The sequence below is a fragment of the Rhinoraja longicauda genome, chromosome 41 (assembly GCF_053455715.1).
Source record: "Rhinoraja longicauda isolate Sanriku21f chromosome 41, sRhiLon1.1, whole genome shotgun sequence".
In the NCBI taxonomy this organism is placed as follows: Eukaryota; Metazoa; Chordata; class Chondrichthyes; order Rajiformes; family Arhynchobatidae; genus Rhinoraja; species Rhinoraja longicauda.
In genome coordinates this window covers 5,783,277-5,809,421 of record NC_135993.1, presented here as the reverse complement: position 1 = coordinate 5,809,421, position 26,145 = coordinate 5,783,277, and the positions used below count along the sequence as shown (strand labels likewise).

The 26,145-nt window shown below is 49.3% G+C and overlaps 1 protein-coding gene across 1 annotated transcript in view; it reads right to left on the bottom strand.

The window, feature by feature from the left end:
* LOC144611727 (RNA-binding protein Nova-1-like) overlaps positions 1–17,513 on the bottom strand; it is a 139,254-nt gene extending 121,741 nt beyond the window's left edge. Inside the window, exon 1 of the mRNA XM_078430960.1 lies at positions 16,970–17,513. Coding sequence (XP_078287086.1) covers positions 16,970–17,087 — 118 coding nt within the window. The 5' untranslated portion in view covers positions 17,088–17,513. The remainder of the gene's footprint in view (positions 1–16,969) is intronic.
* Between the last annotated feature and the right edge of the window lie 8,632 nt (positions 17,514–26,145).

Below are 26,145 nucleotides of genomic sequence, written 5' to 3'. Positions count from 1 at the left end.
TGGAGAGAAGGAATGGGTGACGTTGCGGGCCGACGTCGGCCCCTACTCTGGGCAAGAGACTCTGTGCATCTACCCGATCTATTCCTCTCATGGTTTTATACACCTCTATAAGATCTCCCCTCATCCTCCTGCACTCCATGGAATAGAGACCCAGCCTAATCAACCTCTCCCTATACCTCACACCCTCTAGTCCTGGCAACACCTTCATAGATCTTCTCTGCACCCTTTCCATCTTGACAACTTCTTTCCCATAACATTTTGCCCAGAACTGAACACAATACTCTAAATGCGGTCTCCCCAATGTCTTATACAGCTGCAACATGACCTCCCAACTTCTATACTCGTGCTTGCTGGGCATTGTCCGGCCTCCATCTCTCTGCCAGGTTCCTCCACCCCACCCCCATCATAATCAGTCTGAAGAAGGGTTCTGACTCGGGTTGCCAACTGTCCCGTATTAGCCGGGACATCCCGTATTTTGGGCTAAATTGGTTTGTCCCATACAGGACCGCCCTTGTCCCGTATTAGGCCCGGGGGGGGGCGCTGTAGGCCCAGACACTGTAGGCCCGGGGGCTGCTGTAGGCCCAGGGGGCCGCTGTAGGCCATGGGGGCCGCTGTAGGCCCAGACACTGTAGGCCCGGGGGCCGCTGTCGGCCGGGACAGTGTAGGCTGACGGAGTGTGTTCATGGAGCAGGCCCGAGTGTGTTCGCCTGAAGGAGGTTGCATAGCAACCCTCCTCCCGGGCCGCCATTGGTGGAGCGGGAGCACGTGGCCGCTGGCTGGGTGAGGGCATGTGGGGCATGGGGCGGTGACGTCACCTTCTGTCCCTTATTTGGGAGTGAGGAAGTTGGCAACCCTACTAATACGGGGACAAGGGCGGTCCCATACGGGACAAACTAATTCAGCCCAAAATACGGGATGTCCCGGCTAATACGGGACAGCTGGCGACCCTCATTTTTTTAGATTTAGATATACAGCGCAGAAACAGGCCCTTCGGCCCACCGGGTCCGCGCCGCCCAGCGATCCCCGCACACTAACACTATCCTACACCCACTAGGGACAATTTTTACATTTGCCCAGCCAATTAACCTACAAACCTGTACGTCTTTGGAGTGTGGGAGGAAACCGAAGATCTCGGAGAAAACCCACGCAGGTCACGGGGAGAACGTACAAACTCCGTACAGACAGCGCCCGTAGTCAGGATCGAACCCGAGTCTCCTGCGCTGTATTCGCTGTAAGGCAGCAACTCTACCGCTGCGCCACCGTGCCGCCCTTAATCATGACACTCGTGTTGTCTGCACTTGTACGTTCTCCCTGTGACCTGTGTGGGTGTTCTCCCCGGGCTCTAGTTTCCTCCTACACTCGAAATTTCGACGTGCAGGTTTGTAGATTAATTGGCTTCTGTAAATTGTAATTGCCCCCAGTGTGTGTGCGTGTGTGTGTGTGTGTGTGTGGGATAGTGCGAGGGTATATGAGGTGATCGCTGGTCGGCGCGGTCTCGGTGGGCCAAAGGGCCCGTTTCCACGCGGTACCTTTAAAGTCTAAACATAACGTGCCAAAAGCACGGGACCAACGCTGCTCAACTGTCACATTTGCGACCAAACAGGCAACCTGACCCAATTACTGGGCTTTTAATAACCTGGACCAGCCTTCTGAAGTGCCTGTTCCTTCGTCAATCTCTTTCTTCCTCACAGAATTAGCGCATAACTTGGCTCTCGAGTTTCACCACTCACACAAAGGCTCTTCTTTGCGTTGGCCGCCACTTTGGGCCGCACCGTACCGGTGGACAGAGGCTGACTGGAGTCCCTCGGACTAACTTTGATCGGACATTCCTGGCTTCACCTTGCACTAAACGCTATTCACGATATTCCCTTTATCATGTATCTGTTCACCGTGGACGGCTCGATTGTAATCGGGTGTTGTCTTTCCACTGACTGGTTAGCACGCAACAACACGTTACAAGGGATGGCACGTCAGTAGATTTGCTGCCTTGCAGCGCTAGGGACCCGGGTTCGATCCTGACTACGGGTGCTGTCTGTGCAGAGTTTGCACGCTCCCCCCGTGTCCTGCGTGGGTTTCCTCCGAGATCTTCGGTTTGCTCCCACTCTCCAAAGACGTGCAGGTTTGTAGGTTAATTGGCTTGGTAAAATGTAAAAATTGTCCCTAGTGTAGGATTGTGTTATTGTGTGGGGATCGCTGGTCGTTGCGGACTCAATGGGCCGAAGGGCCTGTTTCCACGCTGTATCTCTGAACTAAAAGTTCGCACCGACCAGCGACCCCAGCACATCAACTCTACCCTTCACCCACTAGGGACAATTTACACTTATGGTATAAATGTGTGATGCTCTGAAGACGGGTCTCGACCCAAAACGTCACCCATTCCTTCTCTCCCGAGATGCTGCCTGTCCAGCTGAGTTACTCCAGCACTTTTGTGTCTATCTTTGGTGTATAACAAGCATCTGCAGTTCCTTCCTACACCCATTTCTTATTCCTCCTCACTGTGTATCGTTACACAATGGAAGGGCTTGATTCTAATCATGAATGGTCTGGTTAGCCACAGACGGCCGTGGAGGCCAAGTCAATGGATATTTTTAAGGCGGAGATTGACCGATTCTTCATCAGTACGGGTGTCAGGGGTTATGGGGAGAAGGCAGGAGAATGGGGTTAGGAGGGAGATATAGATCAGACATGATTGAATGGCGGAGTATACCTGATGGGCCGAATGGCCTAATTCTGCTCCTAGAGTCTATGAACAACAAAAGAGCTTTTCACTGCACCTCGGTACACATGACAATAATAAACTAAACTGAACTTGAATTCTAATGGACTAAGTGTGTAGGAAAGAACTGCAGATACTTGTTTAAATCGAAGGTCAGTCTGAAGAAGGGTCTCGACCCGAAATGTCACCCATTCCTTCTCTCCAGAGATGCTGCCTGACCCGCTGAGTTACTCCAGCTTTTTGTGTCTACCTTCTAATGGGCTAATTTCCTTTTGTGTTCACTCTCCTTGCACATGGCCTTCTATTAAACTGTAAAGGTTCAAAAGCCGCTATGTTTAATTCTGATCTGTTCTGTTGCTTGCAGGAAGCTACCACAGGACAGCGCCATCTTGGATCAAAATGGCAGCCAGCATCGAGGACCCACATCACCCCCGGGCCACGCTCTCATTTCACACCGGCCATCGGGAAGGTGGCACAGGAGTCCGAAAACCGTGACCACCAAGCTCAAGAACAGCTTCTTCCCAACAACCACGAGGCTCTGGAACACTACACGACTCGAGTGTTTTATTGTCAGATGTGTCAAACAGAATAATGAAATTCTTAGTTGCAGCACAATGGAAAATGTAAACATAATACTCTGCAAATAATATAAATGAAAAAGGTGTGTGTGTGTGTATATATATTTCCACACCACAGACATACACATATATATATACATAAATATACACATATATATATATATATATATATATACATACACACATATATACACACATAAAGATACACATATATATATATACACACACACACACATATATACACACATATATACACACACATATATACACACACATATATATATATATATACACACACACACATAAAGATACACACATATATACACATATATATATATACACACATAAAGACACACATATACACACACACACATATATACACACACATATATATATATATATACACATATATACACACACACATATACACACACACATACACACATAAAGATACACATACACAGACATACATATATATATATATATACACACACACACACATATATATATGCACATAAAAACAAACAATAATAGTGTAACACTACTCTACCTGATAAAGTATGGATTGTCTTGGGTTACACTAAGAACTTTGAGCATTCTTTTGTCTTGTATTGCGGTTATTAATTTATTGGATAATTGTTTTGTTATACATCATCTACGTGTATAGTGTTACTGGCCTATAATGCTGTTACAAGTAAGAATTTCATTGTTCCGTTATTGGTACAAATGAACACTCGTGCCTCCTGACTAGGGTTGCCAACCGTCCCGTATTAGCCGGGACATCCCGTATTTTGGGCTAAATTAGTTTGCCCCGTACGGGACCGCCCTTGTCCCGTATTTGTACGGTTGCCAACTTCCTCACTCCCAAATACGGGACAAAGGGCGACGTCACCGCCCCGCGCCCCACGTGACCTCACCCAGCCAGCGGCCACGTGCTCCCGCTCCACCAATGGCGGGATTCCACGCTGTTTCCACGTCTAAAGTCTAAATAGACTAGAGGAGACCCAGACAAAAAGAATGTGTAGGAAAGAACTGCAGATGCTGGTTTAAATCGAAGGCAGACACAAAATGCTGGAGTAACTTACCGCCCCCTCCCCTGACATCAGTCTGAAGAAGGGTCTCGACCTGAAACGTCACCCATTCCTTCTCTCCAGAGATGCTGCCTGACCCGCTGAGTTACTCCAGCATTTTATGTCTACCCCATACAAAAAGAATGTTCCCCATCTAAGGAACTCTGTTGATCCAAAGTCACAGTCTTTTCTCGAGCATTGCTACACACATAACAAGACATCCATCATATAATTCTCTATCTCAAATTGTTAATATTGGAACAAAATTTAATTTGCATCTTCGTTAATCAATACTAACTGCTTCCACCAGCTCCCCCAGGACTCTGCTGTATTAACTCACTGGTCTCCGACTGAAATATTGCCTCGCCAGATTAGCCTGTGCTTTTCCCCTTTTAGGTGCAGGCCCTACCAAAGATACTAGAGAAGCAAGATGGACCACTCCGTTGAAATCGCCTGCACTGAAGTGTAGTACGCAAAGGAGCGTAACGTCCGCCATTTTAGTAAGCAAAACCCGCCGTTCGCTACGCCTCTCGCAGTGTAATCAGTGTTTTGGGGGAACAGTATGTGTGATGATACCATTAAAATACAGAATATATCTAATTTATCAATTCACAGATTTTTGTTATCATTATTTTTAAATGTTTCTGCACGTTTCTGCCTACTAAAATGGCCGCCGTGACGTACTACGATTTTTAGGGTCGAGTGGTCCATCTTGCTCCTCTAGTATTTTGGGGCCTACCCACGGAAATCAGCTGCTTTAGATAGAATTGCAGGGGCGGCATGCACGGTGGCGCAGCGGTAGAGTCGCTGCCTCACAGCGCCAGAGACCCCGGTTCGATCCCGACCACGGGTGCTGTCTGTACGGAGTTTGCACGTTCTCCCTGTCACCACGCGCGTTTCCTCCGGGTACTGCCAGCTTTTTTCCCCGCATCCCAAAGACGTGCACGTTTCTAGGTTTAATTTAGCTTCTGGAAATTGCTCCTAGTGTGTGTGTGTGCGTGTGCGTGTGCGCGTGCGTGTGCGCGTGTGTGTGCGCGTGTGTGCGCGCGTGTGTGTGCAGGATAGAACCAGTGTACGCCGTGATTGTTGGTCGGCCCGGACTCAGTGGGCCGAAAAGCCTGTTTCCACGCTACATCTCTAAACTAAACTGCGATGGATATTAAGGACATCCAGTACAATGCATGAGATGCAGCACAGAACTCCACAGGAGATCTAGATGCAGCACAGAACACCACAGGGGACCCTTTTTCCCTGCGGCTATCAAACTGTACAACTCTTCCCCCTTCTGTTATGGGGTAGACTGACTCCCCTCCCCCCCCCCCTAATCTTTGCACATCCCAAATCCTGGTCTTTCCACTCGTCACTTTAATTTCATGGTTCATGTATCTCGTTGTGTTTCACGACTGTTGGCAGATCAATTTCCCTCCTGGAATAAATAAAGTTCTATCGTATCGTCTCGGATTCGGGGTTAGTTCTGCAAAATGGTTTCGGGGCAAGAAGACAGCCATGAATAATTTTTGCAGGCAGCAGAAAGAACTGCAGATGCCAGAATCCTGCGTTAAAACACAAAGTGCTGGAGGAACTCGGTAGGTCAGGCAGCATCCGTGGGGGTGAATGTATTGACAACGATTTCAGATCAAGACTGCTTCAGTCTGAGGAAGGGTCCCGACCCGAAATGTTACCCATCCTACTTCTCCAGAGATGCTGCCTGACCTGCTGAGTTACCCCCAGCATTTTGTTTTTTCTGAGCAGCACTAGCCCTAAATGGGCCACTTCTAGTTCCCCCGCTACATTCTGAAATGCATCTCTCAACCCTAGACGCCAGCCTGATCAAATCTCAACCTACCACTCGACCACGATGAAACAATGGATCGACTGGGCTTGTATTCACGGGAATTTAGAGGGATGAGAGGGGATCTTATAGAAATATATAAAATTCTCGAGGGATTAGACAATAGACAATAGGTGCAGGAGGAGGCCATTCGGTCCTTCGAGCCAGCACCGCCATTCAATGTGATCATGGCTAATCATTCTCAATCAGTACCCTGTTCCTGCCTTCTCCCCATACCCCCTGAGTCCGCTATGCTTAAGAGCTCTATCTAGCTCTCTCTTGAATGCATTCGGAGAATTGGCCTCCACTGCCGAACAGGCTAGATGCAGGAAAAATGGTCCCGATGTTGGGGGAGTCCAGAACCAGGGGTCACAGTTTGCGAATAAGGGGTAGGCCACTTAGGACTGAGATGAGGAAAAACCTTTTCACCCAGAGAGTTGTGAATTTGTGGAATTCTCTGCCACAGAAGACAGTGGAGGCCGATTCATTGAATGTATTCAAGAGAGAGTTCGATATAGCTCTTAGGGCTAACGGAATCAAGGGATGTGAGGAGAAAGCAGGAACGGGGTACTAATTTTAGATGATCAGCCATGATCATATTGAATGGCGGTGCTGGCTCGAAGTGCCGAATGGCCTACTCCTGCACCTATTTTCTACGTTTCTGTGATGTAGAATCTTAATCTGCATCCTCCGTCTTCTCAATGAGACTGGCCTCAAAGCCTTTTACATTGTGTTCAGTTCTGGGCATCATGTTATCGAGCTGGAAAGGGTACGGAGAAGATTTACGAGGATATCGCCAGGCATCGAGGGACTGAGCTGTCGGGAGAGGTTGAGCAGTAGGCTGGGACTCTATTCCTTGGAGCGCAGGAGGATGAGGGGGTGATCTTATAGAGGTGTACAAAATCATGAGAGGAATAGATCAGGTAGACGCACAGAGTCTCTTGCCCAGAGTAGGGGAACCGGGGACCAGAGGACATGGGTTTAAGGTGGAGGGGGAAAAGCTTGAATAAGAATAGGCCAGCAATGTTGGGGGAGTCCAGAACAAGGGGACACAGTTTAAGAATAAGGGGTAGGCCATTTAGAACTGAGATGAGGAAAAACTTTTTCAGTCAGAGAGTTGTGAATCTGTGGAATTCTCTGCCTCAGAAGGCAGTGGAGGCCAATTCTCTGAATGCATTCAAGAGAGAGCTAGATAGAGCTCTTAAGGATAGCGGAGTCAGGGGGTATGGGGAGAGGGCAAGAACGGGGTACTGATTGAGAATGATCAGCCATGATCACATTGCATGGCGGTGCTGGCTCCAAGGGCTGAATGGCCTCCTCCTGCACCTATTGTCTATTGTCACAGGGGTCTAGATGTGGAGTTGCTGCCTTAGTGCTTGGAGGTACAGCACAGAAACAGGCCCTTCGTCCCACCAAGTCCGCGCCGACCAGCGATCCCCGCACATTAACACTATTCTACACACACACACAACAAGGACAATTTACAATATTTACAAAGCCAATTAACTTACAAACCTGTGGGGAAATAAATGTGCAGATGCTGGTTTAAATCGAAGGTGGACACAAAATGCTGGAGTAACTCAGCGGGACAGGCAGCATCTCGGGAGAGAAGGAATGGGTGGCATAGAAACATTGAAAATAGGTGCAGGAGGAGGCCATTTGGCCCTTCGAGCCAGCACCGCCATTCATTGTGATCATGGCTGATCATCCACAATCAGTAATCCGTGCCTGCCTTCTCCCCATATCCCTTGATTCCGCTAGCCCTTAGAGCACTATCTAACACATCATTAAGAGCTCTATCTAACTCTCTCTTGAAAGCATCCAGTGAATTGGCCCCCACTGCCCTCTGTGGCAGAGAATTCCACAATTTCACAACTCTCCTGGTGAAAAAGTTGCTTCTCACCTAGGTTTCAAATGGCCTCCCCTTTATTCTTAGACTGTGTGGCCCCAGGTTCCGGACTCCCCCAACATTGGGAACATTTTCCTAGCTTGTCCAGTCCTTTTATAATTTTATACGTGTCGGGTCGAGACCCTTCTTCAGACTGGTTAGGGATAAGGGAAACGAGAGATATCGACGGTGATGTGGAGAGATAAAGGAGATGCTGCCTGACCCGCTGAGTTACTCCAGCATTTTGTGCCTACCTTCAACCTGCACGACGTTGGAGTGTAGGAGGAAACTGGAGAAAGCCCACGGAGTCACGGAGAGAACATTCAAACTACGCACAGACAGCACCCGTAGTCGGGATCGAGCCCACGTCTCTGTAGTGGGATCGCTGGTCGGCGCGGATTCAGTGGGCCGAAGGGCCTGTTTCCACGCTGTATCCCTAAACCAAAGGCACACGCATCCTGACCGGCGATGAATCGGAGCTATTGCCACAATCTTTGGCGGATGGCGAATAAACCATATCAGAATTTGGGATGTTTTTTTAAAGGTCAATTTTGAGCCAAAAATAGTGAGGTAATCCTTCTGGAATTATAAATCATCGGCGCGCCTGTACTTTCAATGCTGTGTGCATTTCTGGGCACCGCAGTCCAGAACAAAAATGACAGCTCTTGTTGAAACGATGTCAGGGAGTCTTACAGCGTGGAAACAGGCCCTTCGGCCCAACATGCCCATACCCACCACCTGCACGAGTCCCACCTACCCGCGTGTGGCCCACATCCCTCCAAACCTGTCCTATCCATGTTACCTGCCTAATTGTTTCTTAAACGTTGCGATAGTCCCAGCTTTAACTACCTCCTCTGGCAGCTCGTTCCATGCGCCCACAACCCTTTGTGTGGAAAAGTTGCCCCTCGGATTCCTTTTGTCCAATTTAGAGATACAGAGCGGAAACAGGCCCTTCGGCCCACCGAGTCCGCGCCGACCAGCGATCCCCGCGCACTAACACTATCCTACACACACTCGGGACAATTTACACTTGTACCGAGAATACAAACCCAAGCCAATTAACCTATAAACCTGTACGTCTTTGGAGTGTGGGAGGAAACCGAAGATCTCGGAGAAAACCCACGCGGGTCACGGGGAGAACGTGCAAACTCCGTACAGACGGCGCCCATAGTCAGGATGGAACCCGGGTCTCTGGCGCTGTGAGGCAGCAACTCTACCGCTGCGCCACCGTGCCGCTCCAGTCTCTCTTGCTTGAGCAGTGACGTGGAGATTATTTCCCTGGCTCCCTGTCAGTGTCAGATCTTGGCACAAGAACACAGAATTCTTATTTATATCGATCATTTATCTCATTAGCTTCTCAGATTTACCAAGTGCAACGTTTGCGACTTGAAGTTTACCTGGAGAGAAGGAATGGCTGACGTTTCGGGTCGAGACCCTTCTTCGGTCTGAGGAAGGGTCTCGACCTGAAACGTCACCCATTCCTTCTCTCCAGAGATGCTGCCTGACCCGCTGAGTTGCTCCAGCATTTTCGTGTCTATCTTCTGTGTAAAACAACATCATACAGGGAAGGGCGGGCGATACAGATCATGTGGAGGACAGGAAAGAACTGCAGACGCTGGCTTAGACCGAAGATGGACACACAAGCTGAAGTAACAGCAGGGCAGGCAGCAGCTCTGGAGAGAAGGAATGGGTGATGTTTCGGGTCGAGACCCTTCTTCAGACTCTGAAACATCACCCATTCCTTCTCTCCAGAGCTGCTGCCTGTCCCACTGTTACTCCACCTTTTTGTCTTTATTGTTCTATGTTCTATGAAGCCACAGCTATATAGGGGCATCTGGGGAGGAGAATGGGGTTGAGGGGGAAAGATAGTTCCATGATTGAATGGCAGGGGTAGATGTGATGAGTCGAATGGCCCAATTCTGCTCCTATAACTCATGAACATATGAGCTACCGATGCTGGAGAAATGAATATTAATTTGTGGGGGGTTGGGGGTGTCGGAAGGGGGAGACAACGGTGGCAGGCTGGAATGGAAGAAGCAAAGCACAAAGTGCTGGAGGAACTCAACAGGTCAGGTAGCATCTGTGGATGGAAATCGGGGTCATTTTGGGTCAGTACCCTTCTTCAGACTGATACTAACTAGATTTAGCTTTTGGGGTAAAGGAATCAAGGGATATGGGAAAAAAAAAGCAGGAATGGGATACTGATTCTGGATGATCGGCCATGATCATATTGTATCTCAAAATGCTGGAGTAACTCAGCGGGTCAGGCAGCATCTCAGGAGAGAAGGAATGGGTGACGTTTCGGGTTGAGACCCTTCTTCAGATCATCGACCCTTCAGGCTGGCTCGAAGGGCCAAATGGTCTACCCCTACACCTGTTTTCTATGAAGAAGTACCCCGACCTGAAACACCATCTGTCCATTTCCTTCCGCAGATGCTGCCTGACCTGCTGAGTTCTTCCTGCAGTTTGCTTTTCACTCAGGTTTCCAGCATCTGCAGTCTCTTGTGTCTCCGTGTGCAATTGAGACTGGACTGTCAGAGGTAATTTAGTTTAGTTTCGAGACACAGCGCGGAAACAGGCCCTTCGGCCCACCGAGTCCACACCGACCAGCGATCCCCGCACACTAACACTATTCCACACACACTAGGGATAGTTAACAATTTTACCAAGCCAGTCAACCGACAAACCAGTGGGTCTTTGGAATGTGGGAGGAAACCGGGGAAAACGTACAAACTCTGTATGAAGAGTATGTGTGGTCGGCATCGAAACTTAGGCTTGTATACACTGGAATTTAGAAGGATGAGAGGAGATCTTATCGAAACGTATAAGATTATTAAGGGGTTGGACACGTTAGAGGCAGGAAACATGTTCCCAATGTCGGGGAAGTCCAAAACAAGGGGCCACAGTTTAAGAATAAGGGGTAGGCCATTTAGAACTGAGATGAGGAAAAACTTTTTCAGTCAGAGAGTTGTGAATCTGTGGAATTCTCTGCCTCCATTGGTGGAGCGGGAGCACGTGGCCGCTGGCTGGGTGAGGTCACGCGGGGCGGTGACGTCACCCTCTGTCCCTTATTTGGGAGTGAGGAAGTTGGCAACCCTACTAATAAGGAACAAAGGGTGGTCCCGTACAGGGCAAACCAATTCAGCCCAAAATACGGGATGTCTCGGCTAATACGGGACAGTTGGCAACCCTACTCCTGACCCAACACATCTAACGAGGCAGAATACAAAGCGGGTCAGTCAGCATCAGTAGTGGAAATAGACACAAACATTAGCTTAGTTTAGAGATACAGCACGGAAACAGGCTCTTCGGCCCACTGAGTCCACTCCAACCACCAATCACCCGCTCACACTAGTTGTATGTTATCCCAGTTTCGCATGGTACACACTAAGGGCAATTTACAGAAGCCAACTGGCCTAAAAAATCCGTACATCTTTGGAGTGCGGGAGGAAACCGAAGCACCCGGGGAAAACGCACGCAGTCACGGAGAGAACGTACAAACTCCCTACAGTCAGCACCCGTTGTCAAGATCGAACTCGGCTCTCTGGTGCTGTGCGGCAGCAACTCTACCACTGTGCCATTGCGCTACCCCTATTTCGGTTTGGGACCCTGCTTCCAATCCCTCCGCCGATGCAGCCTGACCTGCCGAGTTCCTCCAGCACTTTGTGATTTTCTCAAGATCCAGCATCTGCAGTTCCATGTGTCTTTATACAATAAGGCTTGATGAATTGATCGGGTAGACGCACAGAGTCTCTTTCCCGGAATAGGTGGATCGAGGACCACAGGACATAGGTTCAAGGTGAAGGGGAAAATATTTCATAGGAATCTGAGGGGTAACATTTTCACACAGAGGGTGGAGGGTGTATGGAACAAGCTGCCAGAGGAGATAGTTGAGGCTGGGACTATCCCAACAGTTAGACAGGTACATGGATAGGACGGGTTTGGAGGGATATGGGCCAAAGGCGGGCAGGTGGGATTAGTGTAGCTGGGACATGTTGGCCAGTGTGGGCAAGTTGGGCCGAAAGGCCTGTTTCCACACTGTTTGACTATAACTTCCGACACCAAGATTGAACACCCATTTTTTTTCGTACAAGTCTGTTCCACCCATTAAGAGCGCTCAGGGTGTAGGAAAGAACTGCAGATGCTGAGTTAAATTGAAGGTAGACTCAAAATGCTGGAGTAACTCAGCGGGTCAGGCAGCGTCTCTGGAGAGAAGGAATGGGTGACGTTTCGGGTCGAGACCCGTCTTCAGTCTGAAGAAGGGTCTCGACCCGAAACGTCAGCCATTCCGTCTCTCCGTAGATGCTGCCTGTTCTGCTGAGTTACTCCAGCATTGTGTGTCTAAGAACGCACAGAGTCTTTCAAAGAGCCTGCCAACTGGTGCTGCTCTTTGCTCTATAACCCTTCAAGCATTACCTGTTCCAGTATATAATTAATTTGTGGAATATATCATCATTCTGCTCCTGATTAACCTGCTCCTGGTGGACTGTCTTTAGTATCGGAAGGAACTGCAGACGCTGGTTTAAACCGAAGATAGACACAAAAAGCTCAGCGGGACAGGCAGCATCTATGGAGAGAAGGAATGGGTGACGTTTCGAGTCTGAAGAGGGGTCTCGACCCACAATGTCACCCATTCCTTCTCTCCAGAGATGCTTCCTGTCCCGTTGAGTTACTCCAGCTTTTTGTGTCTATCTGCAAAGTCTTTCGTAACCTTCCAACAGAAACTGAGATACTTAAAGGGGAAACATTGGCAGGAAAGTGGAATCCATTAGGATAGCACAGACAGATGGGCACAATGGCCTTCCATGTTGCGCTAAACTACGAACATGGCCTCACGGAACCCCAAGTAGGTAGATGCTGGTTCATGTCGAAGATAGACACAAAATGCTGGAGTAACTCAGCGGGTCAGGCAGCATAAGGTCATAAGAAATAGGAGTAGAATTAGGCCATTTGGCCCATCAAGTCTACTCTGCCATTCAATCATGGCCGATCTATCTCTCCCTCCTAACCCCATTCTCCTGCCTTCTCCCCATAACCTCGGACACCCTTACTAATCTAGAATCTATCTATCTCTGCCTTAAATATATCCACTGACTTGGCCTCCACAGCCTTCTGTGGCAAAGAAATCCGCAGATTCACCACCCTCTGACTAAAGGTGACTCTAGGTGACGTTTCAGGCAGGAACCTTTCTGGATACAAGGGTCCCGACCTGAAACGTCACCCATTCCTTCTCTCCAGAGATGCTGCCTGACCTGCTGAGTTACTCCAGCATTGTGTGTCTGTCTATGGAACCGCAGGTCGTGATGCAGACTGCGGGGAGAGGGGATGGGGTGGCAAGGGATGGAAAAGAGGTATTGGGACTGCTCAGTCAACCTGCATTTTCTTTTTAAACGGTGCTGTTGACATTGCAAGTTCTCTTGTGTCTTGGAGCACAATAGCACGCAATGTACCCTCCATTCAGAAAGGGGGCGCTGCCTCTCCAGATCCCATCTCAATGGTCAAAGGGAATTGGATTGTGGAAATGTGTAGGAAGGAACTGCAGGCGCTGGTTTACACCGAAGATAAAGACACAAAGTGCTGGAGTAACTCAGCGGGACAGGCGGCATCTCTGGAGAGAAGGAACGGGTGACGTTTCGGGTCAAGACCCTTCTTCAGACTCGAGGAACAGCAGATCTGAAGAAGGGTCTCGACCCGAAACGTCACCCGTTCCTTCTCTCCAGAGATGTTGTCTGTCCCGCTGAGTTACTCCAGCACTTTGTGTCTTTATCTTCGGTTTAAACCCGCATCTGCAGTTCCTTCTTTCACAGCAGATGCTGATCTACACAAAGGGACACAAAAGTGCTGGAGTAACTCAGCGGGTCAGGCAGCATCTCGGGAGAGAAGGAGTGGGTGACGTTTCGGGTCGAGACCCTTCTTCAGACCGATCAGGCAGAGGGGTGGGAGGGGATTGTGGTGGCCTCCAACCCATTTCACCCTGGTCATCACACCAACCAGGGAGGACACCTTAACCCCAACAGGCCTCGTTCAATCAAGGAACAACATTGTGCCAACCCAGAACTATCTGATGTGCAGGAAGAAACTGCAGATGCTGAATATCACCAAAGATGGACACAGAACGCTGGAGTAACTGGCAGCATCTCCGAAGAGAAGGAACGGGTGACGTTTCGGGTCGAGACCCTTCTTCAGACCCGAAACGTCAACTATTCCTTTCGGGAGAGACGGTGACACAAAGATAAGGAAGGGCAAGGTGTGAAAATGAGACAACTAAAACAATCTTGACTCTCGGGTTAGTCACGGTCGGACGGCTGGAGAGAAGGAACTGCCTAATCCCACCTTCACCTGGCACCTGTGTACCAAAATCACCCAAGGGCCGAATGAGATGAAGATCGGCCAAAATGGCGATGACACCAATGGATGTTGGACGGTAGGTGTAGTCAGGATCGGACCCAGGTCTCTGACGCTGTGAGGCCGCAACTCTACCGCCGCGCCAACCACCAGTGGTCAAATGGCTGGGGTATCGTGTACTCAGTTGTCCCTGCAATAGAGGATTAATTCCACACGGGGCTAAGGGGATCAGCTCCTGTTCCTGACCCTGACCGCTTCCCACAGACACAATGGACCTTAGGACGAGGATGCATTGAAAGAGACGAGTACACCCCCAAACCCAACACGTCTAATGAGGCAGAACACAAAGTGCTGGACGACACAGCGGGTCACCAATGGCTGTTGGACCAGCTGAGGACCCTTGCCACTGCCAACTGAGGCACCCCGGAAAGGAAGGGACCAGTGAGCACATGGACCAAGGAAGGCCTGACGTTCCTTCAACTGATGGAAGAGGGGAGTGGGATAGAAAGGCCGCGTCTTCCTCATTTCCCCTTTGACCAGCGCGGGGAGACCCAAGACACATTCTACCTCCCCTGGGCAGCATCTCCGTCCCGACACGACACGACACGACGCAGAAGGGCAGGCTCGAGTCCTCTTTCACAATTGATGTCACCGCCACTGTTAGTCCAGCTGGACATTCACGATCATTTGAGAGGAGAGGCCACACACCGCTTCGATTCCAATGCAGCATCCTCATCACTCAATGCACATCGACCGAAACCGACTCCGAAACCGACTCAGAGCAACAAAAAAAAAAAAAAAATCTGGTCAGATCATCTCGGCAGCTCCGACACAACATTTTTCTCCCCGCAAAGTCCTTTCAAACGCAATCTGCACAAATGCCATCAATTTAAGGACGGATTCATTAATAGGTTTCGACTTATCTTTACAGAAAATGCAATTTTGGACAAATAAAATAACAAAATCAGAATTCCCAATCTGCGGCCGGAACGCTACCATAATACTGTTAGAAGATGCTGCAAATACCATTCACATTGATATTGAAGGAGCACAAATCACTAATACAGAAATCTTTTAAAGATCAAAAGCGTATTATACAAGGTAATGCGGATAAGTAAAAATCCCTTAGCTACCATCACTCCCCATTCCCCCCCCTCTCCCCCCTCTCCCCTCTCCCCACCACCACCACAAACCCCCTCCCTCCCTCCCTCCTTTCCAAATCCTACACATCACCAGCTGAATTGGAGGAGAAAAAAAATATCACAGAGGATTTTCTTCATAAACTCCTACCCGGTGCAAGCATGACTCTATGATCGAGGAGAAAAAACGACAGTGTATCCAATCACCAACTCACTCCCTCTCATTATCCGAATTTCCTGGTGCCGTCGACACACACGATTTAAATGCACTTTACCGAGGTCCAATCACACAATCTAACTGCCATCACTTTCATTCCACCTACATAACAGAATACAACGTGTTCGGCATCTTAATTTTCACGCACCAAAATTTATTCTCTGGTTAAAAAAAAAGACAATTGACGTCTTATTTTCCCCTCAAAAAATATTATATATTTAGAAAAATCTAAAAACAATTATTTACACACACACACATATATATATATGTGTGTGTGTGTAAATACTTGTTATATATATATATAACACACACACACATATATGTATATATAATACACACACATATATATATATATATATATATATATATACATATATATAATACACACACACTTATATATATATATATATAATATAAACCCTAATGACTGAAAAGCTGATCAATGTTGACTTGGCATGAGTGGATTTTGATTTTAATATTATTTTTGGATGCATTCCGAATAGGGCTTGCATTTATTTATCAAATGTGAAGATGTTAGATTTTTTTCCCCCTGGAAAATAAAATTAAAAGATAGTGCCCGCTTTTAAAATGGTGCTGAGGCTAATTATCAACACACAGTGACCGACCCCCCCAATAAAAAATAAATGACTGTTATATTGTGTGTTTGGTAGCCACGGGCTCCGCGTCTTAATAACACATTTTCCCTTTACTTGCATGTCCAAACAGCGGGGGGAAAACCCCCAAATATATTCAACTTTAAGTTCGACATAAAGCAAAGGCGATTTGCAACTGTGGAGGCTCAGGCAGGGACAATTCATGTAAGCACCAAGACAATTTCAAGACATTTCTTTCGCTCAAGTCAGAAGGTTTATTGGATCTCTCTGGTTTAAATAGTGTTTCTCCTGTTTTCATTATTTAGGAGACCTTCTTTTTTCCCCCCTGTAAAGGGGTTATATATATAAATATATATATATATATATATATATTTAAAAAAACGTTTTGCAACAGAAGGAGAGGATTCTACGCTGTGTCATTTTGAGGGAGCTGCCAAGATTTCAATGCTTGCTGATCAATTCAGAGTTCCCTTGTCGATTATACACACACACACATACGCACACACACATACATACATATACACACACATACACACACCAGCGACTGCCTCGTTGTATCAATAGTGCTCACCTCCCGTGTTAGTCCGTTTTGTACTGCCGGCATCGATGGGCGCTTCTAATGGCCTCTTCCTTGAATCTGGGGGGTCGAGTTCTATGTGATTCCCATTCTGTTGCATTGGAGCCATCATTGTGAAACAGTTGTGGGAGAGAGAGAGAGAGAGAGGCAGAGACGCACACAGACAGCGAGAGAGAGAGAAAGAGAGAGAGAGAGAGGGAAAGAGAAAGAGAGAGGGAAAGAGAGAGAGAGAGAAAGAGAGAGAGAGAGACAGAGAAAGAGAGAGAGAGCGACACAGCGAGACACAGAGGCAGTGGCACTGAGATTTTCTTTTTTGAAACACCCTTTCCCCTCTTTTGTGGTTCGTTTTTTGTTGCGTACTGGACGGATATTATTCAGGGGAGGGGAGTGGAGTGGAGCTTACAGGGGAAGGTAGGAGGTGGCAACAAGGCTACTACAGGCAACACAGGGCTTTCTGCAGGGGAGGTCACAGTGGCAATTGTGGATGTATCAGTCACTCCGAACGCTGGTACATTGTAGCCACTTCTCTCAACATTGATACACATCCAGCCCCCTCCCCCCTCCCGTTACGTCACCGGGCTCACCCCACGTGACGCCGACCCGGCCCTGCCCCCTTGGAGGCCAACCCCACACACGTCACGTGAAGCCCCAAAGCTCGGCATTCCTATAGCCACTGCCACCTCCCTCCTTCTGCCTCTCTCCCCAATTCTCTGGATGCTTTCAAGATATAAATTATAGCTAGATAGAGCTATTAATGATAGCGGAGTCAGGGGGTAGGGGGTACAGGAACGGGGTCTGAAGAAGGGTCTCGACCCGAAACGTCACATAGAAACATAGAAACATAGAAAATAGGTGCAGGAGTAGGCCATTCGGCCCTTCGAGCCTGCACCGCCATTCAATATGATCATGGCTGATCATCCAGCTCAGTAACCTGTACCTGCCTTCTCTCCATACCCCCTGATCCCTTTAGCCACAAGGGCCACATCTAACTCCCTCTTAAATATAGCCAATGAACTGGCCTCACTACCTTCTGTGGCAGAGAATTCCACAGACTCACCACTCTCTGTGTGAAGAAATGTTTTCTCATCTAGGTCCTAAAAGACTTCCCCCTTATCCTTAAGCTGTGACCCCATGGTTCTGGACTCCCCCAACATCGGGAACAATCTTCCCGCATCTAGCCTCTCCAACCCCTTAAGAATTTTATATGTTTCCCCATTCCTCCTCTCCTGAGATGCTGCCTGACTCGCTGAGTTACTCCAGCATTTTGTGAATAAATACTGATTGAGAATGATCAGCCATGATCACATTGAATGGTGGTGATGGCTCGATGGCGGCACGGTGGCGCAGCGGTAGAGTTGCTGCCTTACAGCGATTGCAGCGCCGGAGACTCAGGTTCGATCCTGACTACGGGCGCCGTCTGTACGGAGTTTGTACGTTCTCCCCGTGACCTGCGTGGGCTTTCTCCGAGATCTTCGGTTTCCTCCCACACTCCAAAGACGTACAGGTTTGTAGGTTAATTGACTGGGTAATATGTAAAAATTGTCCCTAGTGTGTGTAGGATCGTGTTAATGTGCGGGGATCGCTGGGCGGCGCGGACTCGGTGGGCCGAAGGGCCTGTTTCCGCGCTGTATCTCTAAATCAAAAATCAAAATCAAATCGAAGGGCCGATGGCCTACTCCTGCACCTATTGTCTATTGTCTCAGCCATTTCCAATCAGAGTCATTTCCTACTGCTGGCCACTGCTGCAATGTAGGTACTGCAAGCAAGCAGGTCACTCTTGTGCCCAGGATGAGCGGCCAACAGTCGAAGGAATTTATTTCACAAAATGCTGGAGTAACTCAGCAGGTCACCCATTCCTTCTCTCCGGAGATGCTGCCTGACCTGCTGAGTTACTCCAGCATTTTGTGAAATAAATACCTTCGATTTGTACCAGCATCTGCAGTTATTTTCTTACAGTCGAAGATGGGCACAAAATGCTGGAGTAACTCAGCGGGCCGGGCTGCAGCGTCTCTTCAGAAAAAGGAATGGGCGATGTTTTTACGAGTCAATAGACAATAGACAATAGGAGGAGGCCATTTGGCCCTTCGAGCCAGCACCGCAACTCAATGTGATCATGGCTGATCATGCACAATCAGTACCCCGTTCCTGCCTTCTCCCCATACCCCCTGACTCCGCTATCCTTAAGAGCTCTATCCAGCTCTCTCTTGAATGCATTCAGAGAATTGGCCTCCACTGCCTTCTGAGGCAGAGAATTCCACAGATTCACAACTCTGAGTGAAAAAGTTTTTCCTCATCTTCGTTCTAAATGGCCTACCCCTTATTCTTAAACTGTGGCCCCTGGCTCTGGACTCCCCCAACATGTTTCCTGCCTCTAGCGTGTCCAATCCCTTAATGATCTTATGTTTCAATAAGATCTCCTCTCATCCTTCTAAATTCCAGAATCGACCCCCTTCATCAGACTGGGAGTCAGGGGAGGGAGAGAGAGAGACTGGAGATGATACGGAAGGGCAAGGTGTGAAAAGGACAGATCAAAGCAGACGACGCTCAGGGAAAAATGCAGAATACAATACAATACAATATATCTTTATTAGACAATAGACAATAGGTGCAGGAGTAGGCCATTCAGCCCTTCGAGCCAGCACCGCCATTCAATGCGATCATGGCTGATCACTCTCAATCAGTACCCCGTTCCTGCCTTCTCCCCATACCCCCTCACTCCGCTATCCTTAAGAGCTCTATCCAGCTCTCTCTTGAAAGCATCCAATGAACTGGCCTCCACTGGAATTCTGAGGCAGAGAATTCCACACCTTCACCACTCTCTGACTGAAAAAGTTCTTCCTCATCTCCGTTCTAAATGGCCTACCCCTTATTCTTAAACTGTGGCCCCTTGTTCTGGACTCCCCCAACATTGGGAACATGTTTCCTGCCTCTAATGTGTCCAATCCCCTAATTATCTTATACGTTTCAATAAGATCCCCCCTCATCCTTCTAAATTCCAGTGTATACAAGCCCAATCGCTCCAGCCTTTCAACATACGACAGTCCCGCCATTCCGGGAATTAACCTAGTGAACCTACGCTGCACGCCCTCCATAGCAAGAATATCCTTCCTCAAATTTGGAGACCAAAACTGCACACAGTACTCCAGGTGCGGTCTCACCAGGGCCCGGTACAACTGTAGAAGGACCTCTTTGCTCCTATACTCAACTCCTCTTGTTACGAAGGCCAACATTCCATTGGCTTTCTTCACTGCCTGCTGTACCTGCATGCTTCCTTTCATTGACTGATGCACTAGGACACCCAGATCTCATTGAACTCCCCCTCCTCCTAACTTGACACCATTCAGATAATAATCTGCCTTTCTATTCTTACTTCCAAAGTGAATAACCTCACACTTATCTACATTAAACTGCATCTGCCATGTATCCGCCCACTCACACAACCTGTCCAAGTCACCCTGCAGCCTTATTGCATCTTCCTCACAATTCACACAACCCCCCAGCTCAGGGGTACAACGAGATTGGGAGTGTCGACTTGGGAATGGATAGGACTGGTGTAAATAGGTGCTTGATGGTCGGCAGGGACTCTGGTGGGCCGAAGGTCCTGTTTGCCTGCTGCACCTCTCTCGTTCTCTCTTTGATTACAGGGGGTTGGGGCTCATGCTCAAGGGGTATAGAGTCAGGGGGGGGGGGGGGGAGGGAGGGAGGGAGGGAGGAGGGAAGGCAGGCCAATGTGGAAGGAATGCTGGCTGTCTTCAGACTAAAAGCGGCACGGTGGCGCAGCGGTAGAGTTGCTGCCTTACAGCGAATGCAGCGCCGGAGACTGAGGTTCGATCCTGACTACGGGCGCCGTCTGTACGGAGTTTGTACGTTCTCCCCATGACCTGCGTGGATTTTCTCCGAGATCTTCGGTTTCCTCCCACACTCCAAAAAAGTACAGGTATGTAGGTTAATTGGCTGGGCAAATGTAAAAAAAATTGTCCCTAGGGTGTAGGATAGTGTTAGTGTGCGGGGATCGCTGGGCGGCGCGGACCCGGTGGGCCGAAGGGCCTGTTTCTGCGCTGTATCTCTAAATCTAAATTTAAAATTGAAGGGTCTCGACCCGAGACGTCACCCATTCCTTCTCTCCAGAGATGCTGCCTGTCCCGCTGAGTTACTCCAGTTTTTTGTGTCTATCTTCCCCTATGAGCCATATGCACTCCACTGTTGTACACGGCTGCAATGCAGGGATTGTCAGCAGGTCACTTTTATGTTGTCAATTCACTGCTCATATCAGGATCCATTGCCTAGGGTCGCCAATTGTCCCGTATTAGCCGGCACATCCCGTATTTTGGGCTAAATTGGTACGGGGGACCGCTCTTGTCCCATATTAGTAGGGTTGCCAACTTCCTCACTCCCTAATAAGGGACAAAGGGTGACGTCACCGCCCCACGTGACCTCGCCCAGCCAGCGGCCACGTGCTCCCGCTCCACCAATGGCGGCCGCCCGGGCCGGGAGGCGGGTTGCTATGCAACCTCCGTCAGGCGAACACACTCCGTTAGCCTACACTGTCCGCGCCGACACCAGGCCTAACACGGGACAATGGCGGTCCCGTACGGGACAAACCAATTTAGCCCAAAATACGGGATGTCCCGGCTAATACGGGACAGTTGGCGACCCTAGGCATGTTGGTCCGGTGCGGGCAAGTTGGGCTGGAGGGCCTGTATGCCTGGATGACGCACATCACCATCAGACGCCGAGCTCGGTGTCAGCGGTGAGGTGAAGGGGTGTCGGCAAATGACGGTGAACGGCGGTGACCCGAAGGGCAGGGAGCAGCAGATGGCTGCCGTGGTGACCTTGTCACTGGGCGCTTTGTGAAAGCTTTGCAGCACGTAATCAGGAGAGCGGGCCCACTGGTGTCACTCCATTGTCATTCTAAGTACGTCCCATCTGCTCGACGCAGGCAGAGGCTGGGAAGGGGGGGGTGTGCTTGGGGAGGGGGAGGGGGAGCAGAAACATGGGCCAAAGCAAGGCTGAGGGGTTGAGGAACAAAAACTGCAGATGCTGGTTTAAATCGAAGGTGGACGCAAAATGCTGGAGTAACTCAGCGGGCCAGGCAGCATCTCGGGAGAGAAGGAATGGGTGACGTTTTGGGTCGAGACCTGTCTTCAGAGCATCACCCATGTACACCAAGCCAGTTAACCCACAAACCTACACGTCTTTGGAGTGTGGGAGGAAACCGAAGATCACGGAGGAAACCCACGCAGGTCACGGGGGGAGCGTGCAAACTCTGCACAGACCGCACCTGTAGTCGGGATCGAACCCGGGTCCCTAGCGCTGCAAGGCAGCAAATCTACTGCCGTGCCATCCCTTGTAACGTGTTGTTGCGTGCTAACCAGTCAGTGGAAAGACAACACGTGATTACAATCGAGCCGTCCACGGTGAACAGATACATGATAAAGGGAATATCGTGAATAGCGTTTAGTGCAAGGTGAAGCCAGGAATGTCCGATCAAAGTTAGTCCGAGGGTCTCCAGTCAGCCTCTGTCCAACCGGTCTCCCAAGATGCTGCCTGACCCGCTGAGTTACTCCAGCATGTTGTGTCTACCTGAGGGGTAGGGGTCTCTGTGATGGGGAAGGCCTTCAAAATGGCGCCAGACCTGCCGACTCTTCAATATGGTCTCGCTGGACTATTTCAATACTCTTTGAACTCCCCTCGTCATGTGTCTGTACACTGTGGATGGCTCCATAGACAATAGGTGCAGGAGCAGGCCATTCGGCCCTTCGAGCCAGCACCGCCATTCAATGTGATCATGGCTGATCATTCACAATCAGTACCCCGTTCCTGCCTTCTCCCCATAACCCCTGACTCCACTATCCTTAAGAGCTCTATCTAGCTCTCTCTTGAATGCATTCAGAGAATTGGCCTCCACTGCCCTCTGAGGCAGAGAATTCCACAGATTTACAACTCTCTGACTGAAAAAGTTTTTCTTCATCTCTGTTCTAAATGGCCTACCCCTTATTCTTAAACTGTGGCCCCTGGTTCTGGACTGGATTGTAATCATGTATTGTCTTCCCGCTGACTGGTTAGTTTTGTTTATTTAGTTTAGTTTCATTTTGCTTAAAGATACAGGGCGGAAACAGGCCCTTCGGCCCACCGAGTCCGTGCCGACCAGCGATCCCAGCACGTTAACACGACTTTACACACACAAGGGACATTTTTTTACATTTTACACCAAGCCAATTAACCTGCAAACCTGTACGTCTGTGGAGTGTGGGAGGAAACCGAAGATCTCGGGGAAAACCCACGCGGATACAAATTCCGTACAGACAGCACCCGTAGTCAGGATTGAACCCGGGTCTCTGGAGCTGTGAGGCTGCAATTCCTCCACAGCGCCACCTTGCTGTCCATGCCATATTGCTCACCGTTAGCACGCAACAAAAGCTTTTCACTGTACCTCGGTACACGTGACAATAAACTAAACTAAACCAAACTGAGATTCTGCTTACATACAGTAATAATTTACTGAACTGTATGCAAAGAAAACCAGTGTACGGAGTGACTGTTGGTCAGTGTGGACTCAGTGGGCCGAAGGGTCTGTTTGCATGCAGCTCAGTGTCGCAGCGCCTCACAGCGCCAGAGACCCGGGTTCGATCCCGACCACGGGTGCTGCCTGTACGGAGTTTGTACGTTCTCCCCGTGACCTGCCTGGGTTTTCTCCGGGATCTTTAGTTTCCTCCCGCACTGCGAAGACGTACAGGTTGGTAGGTTAACGGGCTTGGTATACTGTGAATGTAAATTGTCCCTGGTTCGTGTAGGGTAGTGTTAATGTGCAGGGATCGCAGGTCGGCACGGACTGGGAGGGCTGAAGGGCCTGTTTCCGCGATGTATCTCTAAACGAACCAACATTAAGTCTCGAAACTGAAAAAAACTGCAACATTTTCACTGTACTTCGGTATCCAGCTTTCAAGAGAGAGCTGGATAGAGCTCTTAAGGATAGCGGAGTGAGGGGGTATGGGGAGAAGGCAGGAACGGGGTACTGATTGAGAGTGATCAGCCATGATCGCATTGAATGGCGGTGCTGGCTCGAAGGGCTGAATGGCCTACTCCTGCACCTATTGTCTATTGTCTATTGTCTATGTCTGATAATGAAGAACCATTGATCCATTGGAAGTGGAAAGATAGCGACTGGGCTCACAAACAATGGCCAGAACATGTGGCGATACCTTGTATCTACCAGCCCGAGACAGCTACCTGCATTGATATAGCATCCTATATCCGGGAGTGCTTCACAAGAGTATAATCAGACACTGGTCTGCAGATACCATGAGGAGGGGCAGGGGCAGAACAGTGGCACAGCGGTAGAGTTGCTGCCTCACAGTGCCACCGGCCCGGCTTTGATCCTGACTACAGGTGTTGTTGTACAGAGTTTGTACGTTCTTCCTGTGACCGCGTGGGTTTTCTCCAGGTGCTCCGGTTTCTTCCCACACTCGAAAAACGTGCAGGTTTGAAGGTCAATTGGCCTGGTACAAATGTAATTTGTTCCTAATGTGTGTAGGATAGTGTTAATATGCGGGGATCGTTTGTCGGTGCGGACTCGGTGGGCCGAAGGGCCTGTTTCCGCGCTGTATCTCCAAAGTCCAAAGTTCATAGCTTCATAAGTGATAGGAGCAGAATTAGGCATTAAGTCTACACTGAATCCAATCATGGCTGATCTATCTTTCCTTTTTAACCCCATTCTCCTGCCTTCTTCCCATTACCCCTGACACCCGCACTAATCAAGAATCTGTCAATCTCTGCCTTAGAAATATCCACTGACTTGGCCTCCACAGCCGTCTGTGGCAAAGAATTCCACAGATTCGAGGACCAGAGGACATCGGTTCAAGGTGACGGGGAAAAGATTTAATAGGAATCTGATGGTAACCTTTTCACACAAAGGGTGGTGGGTGTATGGAACGAGCTGCCAGAGGAGGTAGTTGAGGCTGGGACTATCCCAGCATTTAAGAACCAGTTAAGCAGGTACATGGATAGGACATTTGGAGGGATATGGACCAAGCGCAGGCAGGTGGGACTAGTGTAGCTGGGACATTGGTGGCCATGTGGGCAAGTTGGGCCGAAGGGCCTATTTCCACACAGTATCACGGGGAGAATGTACAATCTCCGTAGTCAGGATCGAACCGGGGTCTCTGGCGCTGTGAGGCAGCAACACTACCGCTGTGTTATCCCACTTCTTATGCACTCCCTGTACCCTGGGGGCAATGTACAGAGGGGCCAATTAACTTACAAACCTGCACGTCTTTGGGATGAGGGAGGAAACCGGGGCACCCAGAGGAAACCCACGCGGTCACTGGGAACTGAACAAAAGCAGTGCCTCCTATGCAGGTTTTCACCACATTTGGCAACAAAACTCAGGCTAAAAAAAAAGTAATCCTCTCCCCATCCAGCAACATCTCTCCCCTCTCATCCACTTTCCTTCTCCACCAAGGAATAAATTTTAAAAGTGTCACAGAGAGCACACGAGGTCGGGATCGAACCTGTGTCTCCGGCGCTGTGAGGCGGCGGCCTTACCAGCAGTGCCACAATGCCGCCCCTATTGTGTCAGTGTTCTTGACAGGAATTTCCAGGGATGCATTCACTTGAGGCCATTGACACCCTCATTGTCCCTCAACTCCCAGCGAGACCAAGCGCAGGCTCGGCGATCGTTTCGCTGAACACCCCCGCTCAGTCCGCCTAAACCTACCTGATCTCCCGGTGGCTCAGCACTTCAACTCCCCCTCCCACTCCCACACTGACCTATCTGACCTGGGCCTCCTCCACTGTCAGAGTGAGGCCCAGCACAAATTGGACGAACAGCACCTCATATTTCACTTGGGTAGCTTACAACTCAGCGATATGAACATTGACTTCTCTAACTTCAAGTAACCCCTTGCTTTCCCTCTCTCTCCATCCCTCCCCCTTCCCAGTTCTCCGACAGTCGTACTATCTCCGACTACATTTTATCTGTGTTTGCTTTGTTTTTACCTTCTCCCAGCTAACGATGGTCTATTCTGCCCGTTCCTTGATCTCCATTCCCATTGCCCTGTTTTCACACCTGACACTTCCCTCATCTATGTATCTCCCCTCTCCCCTGACTCTCAGTCTGAAGATGGGTCTCGACCCGAAACGCCACCCGTTCCTTCCCCCCCAGAGAAGAT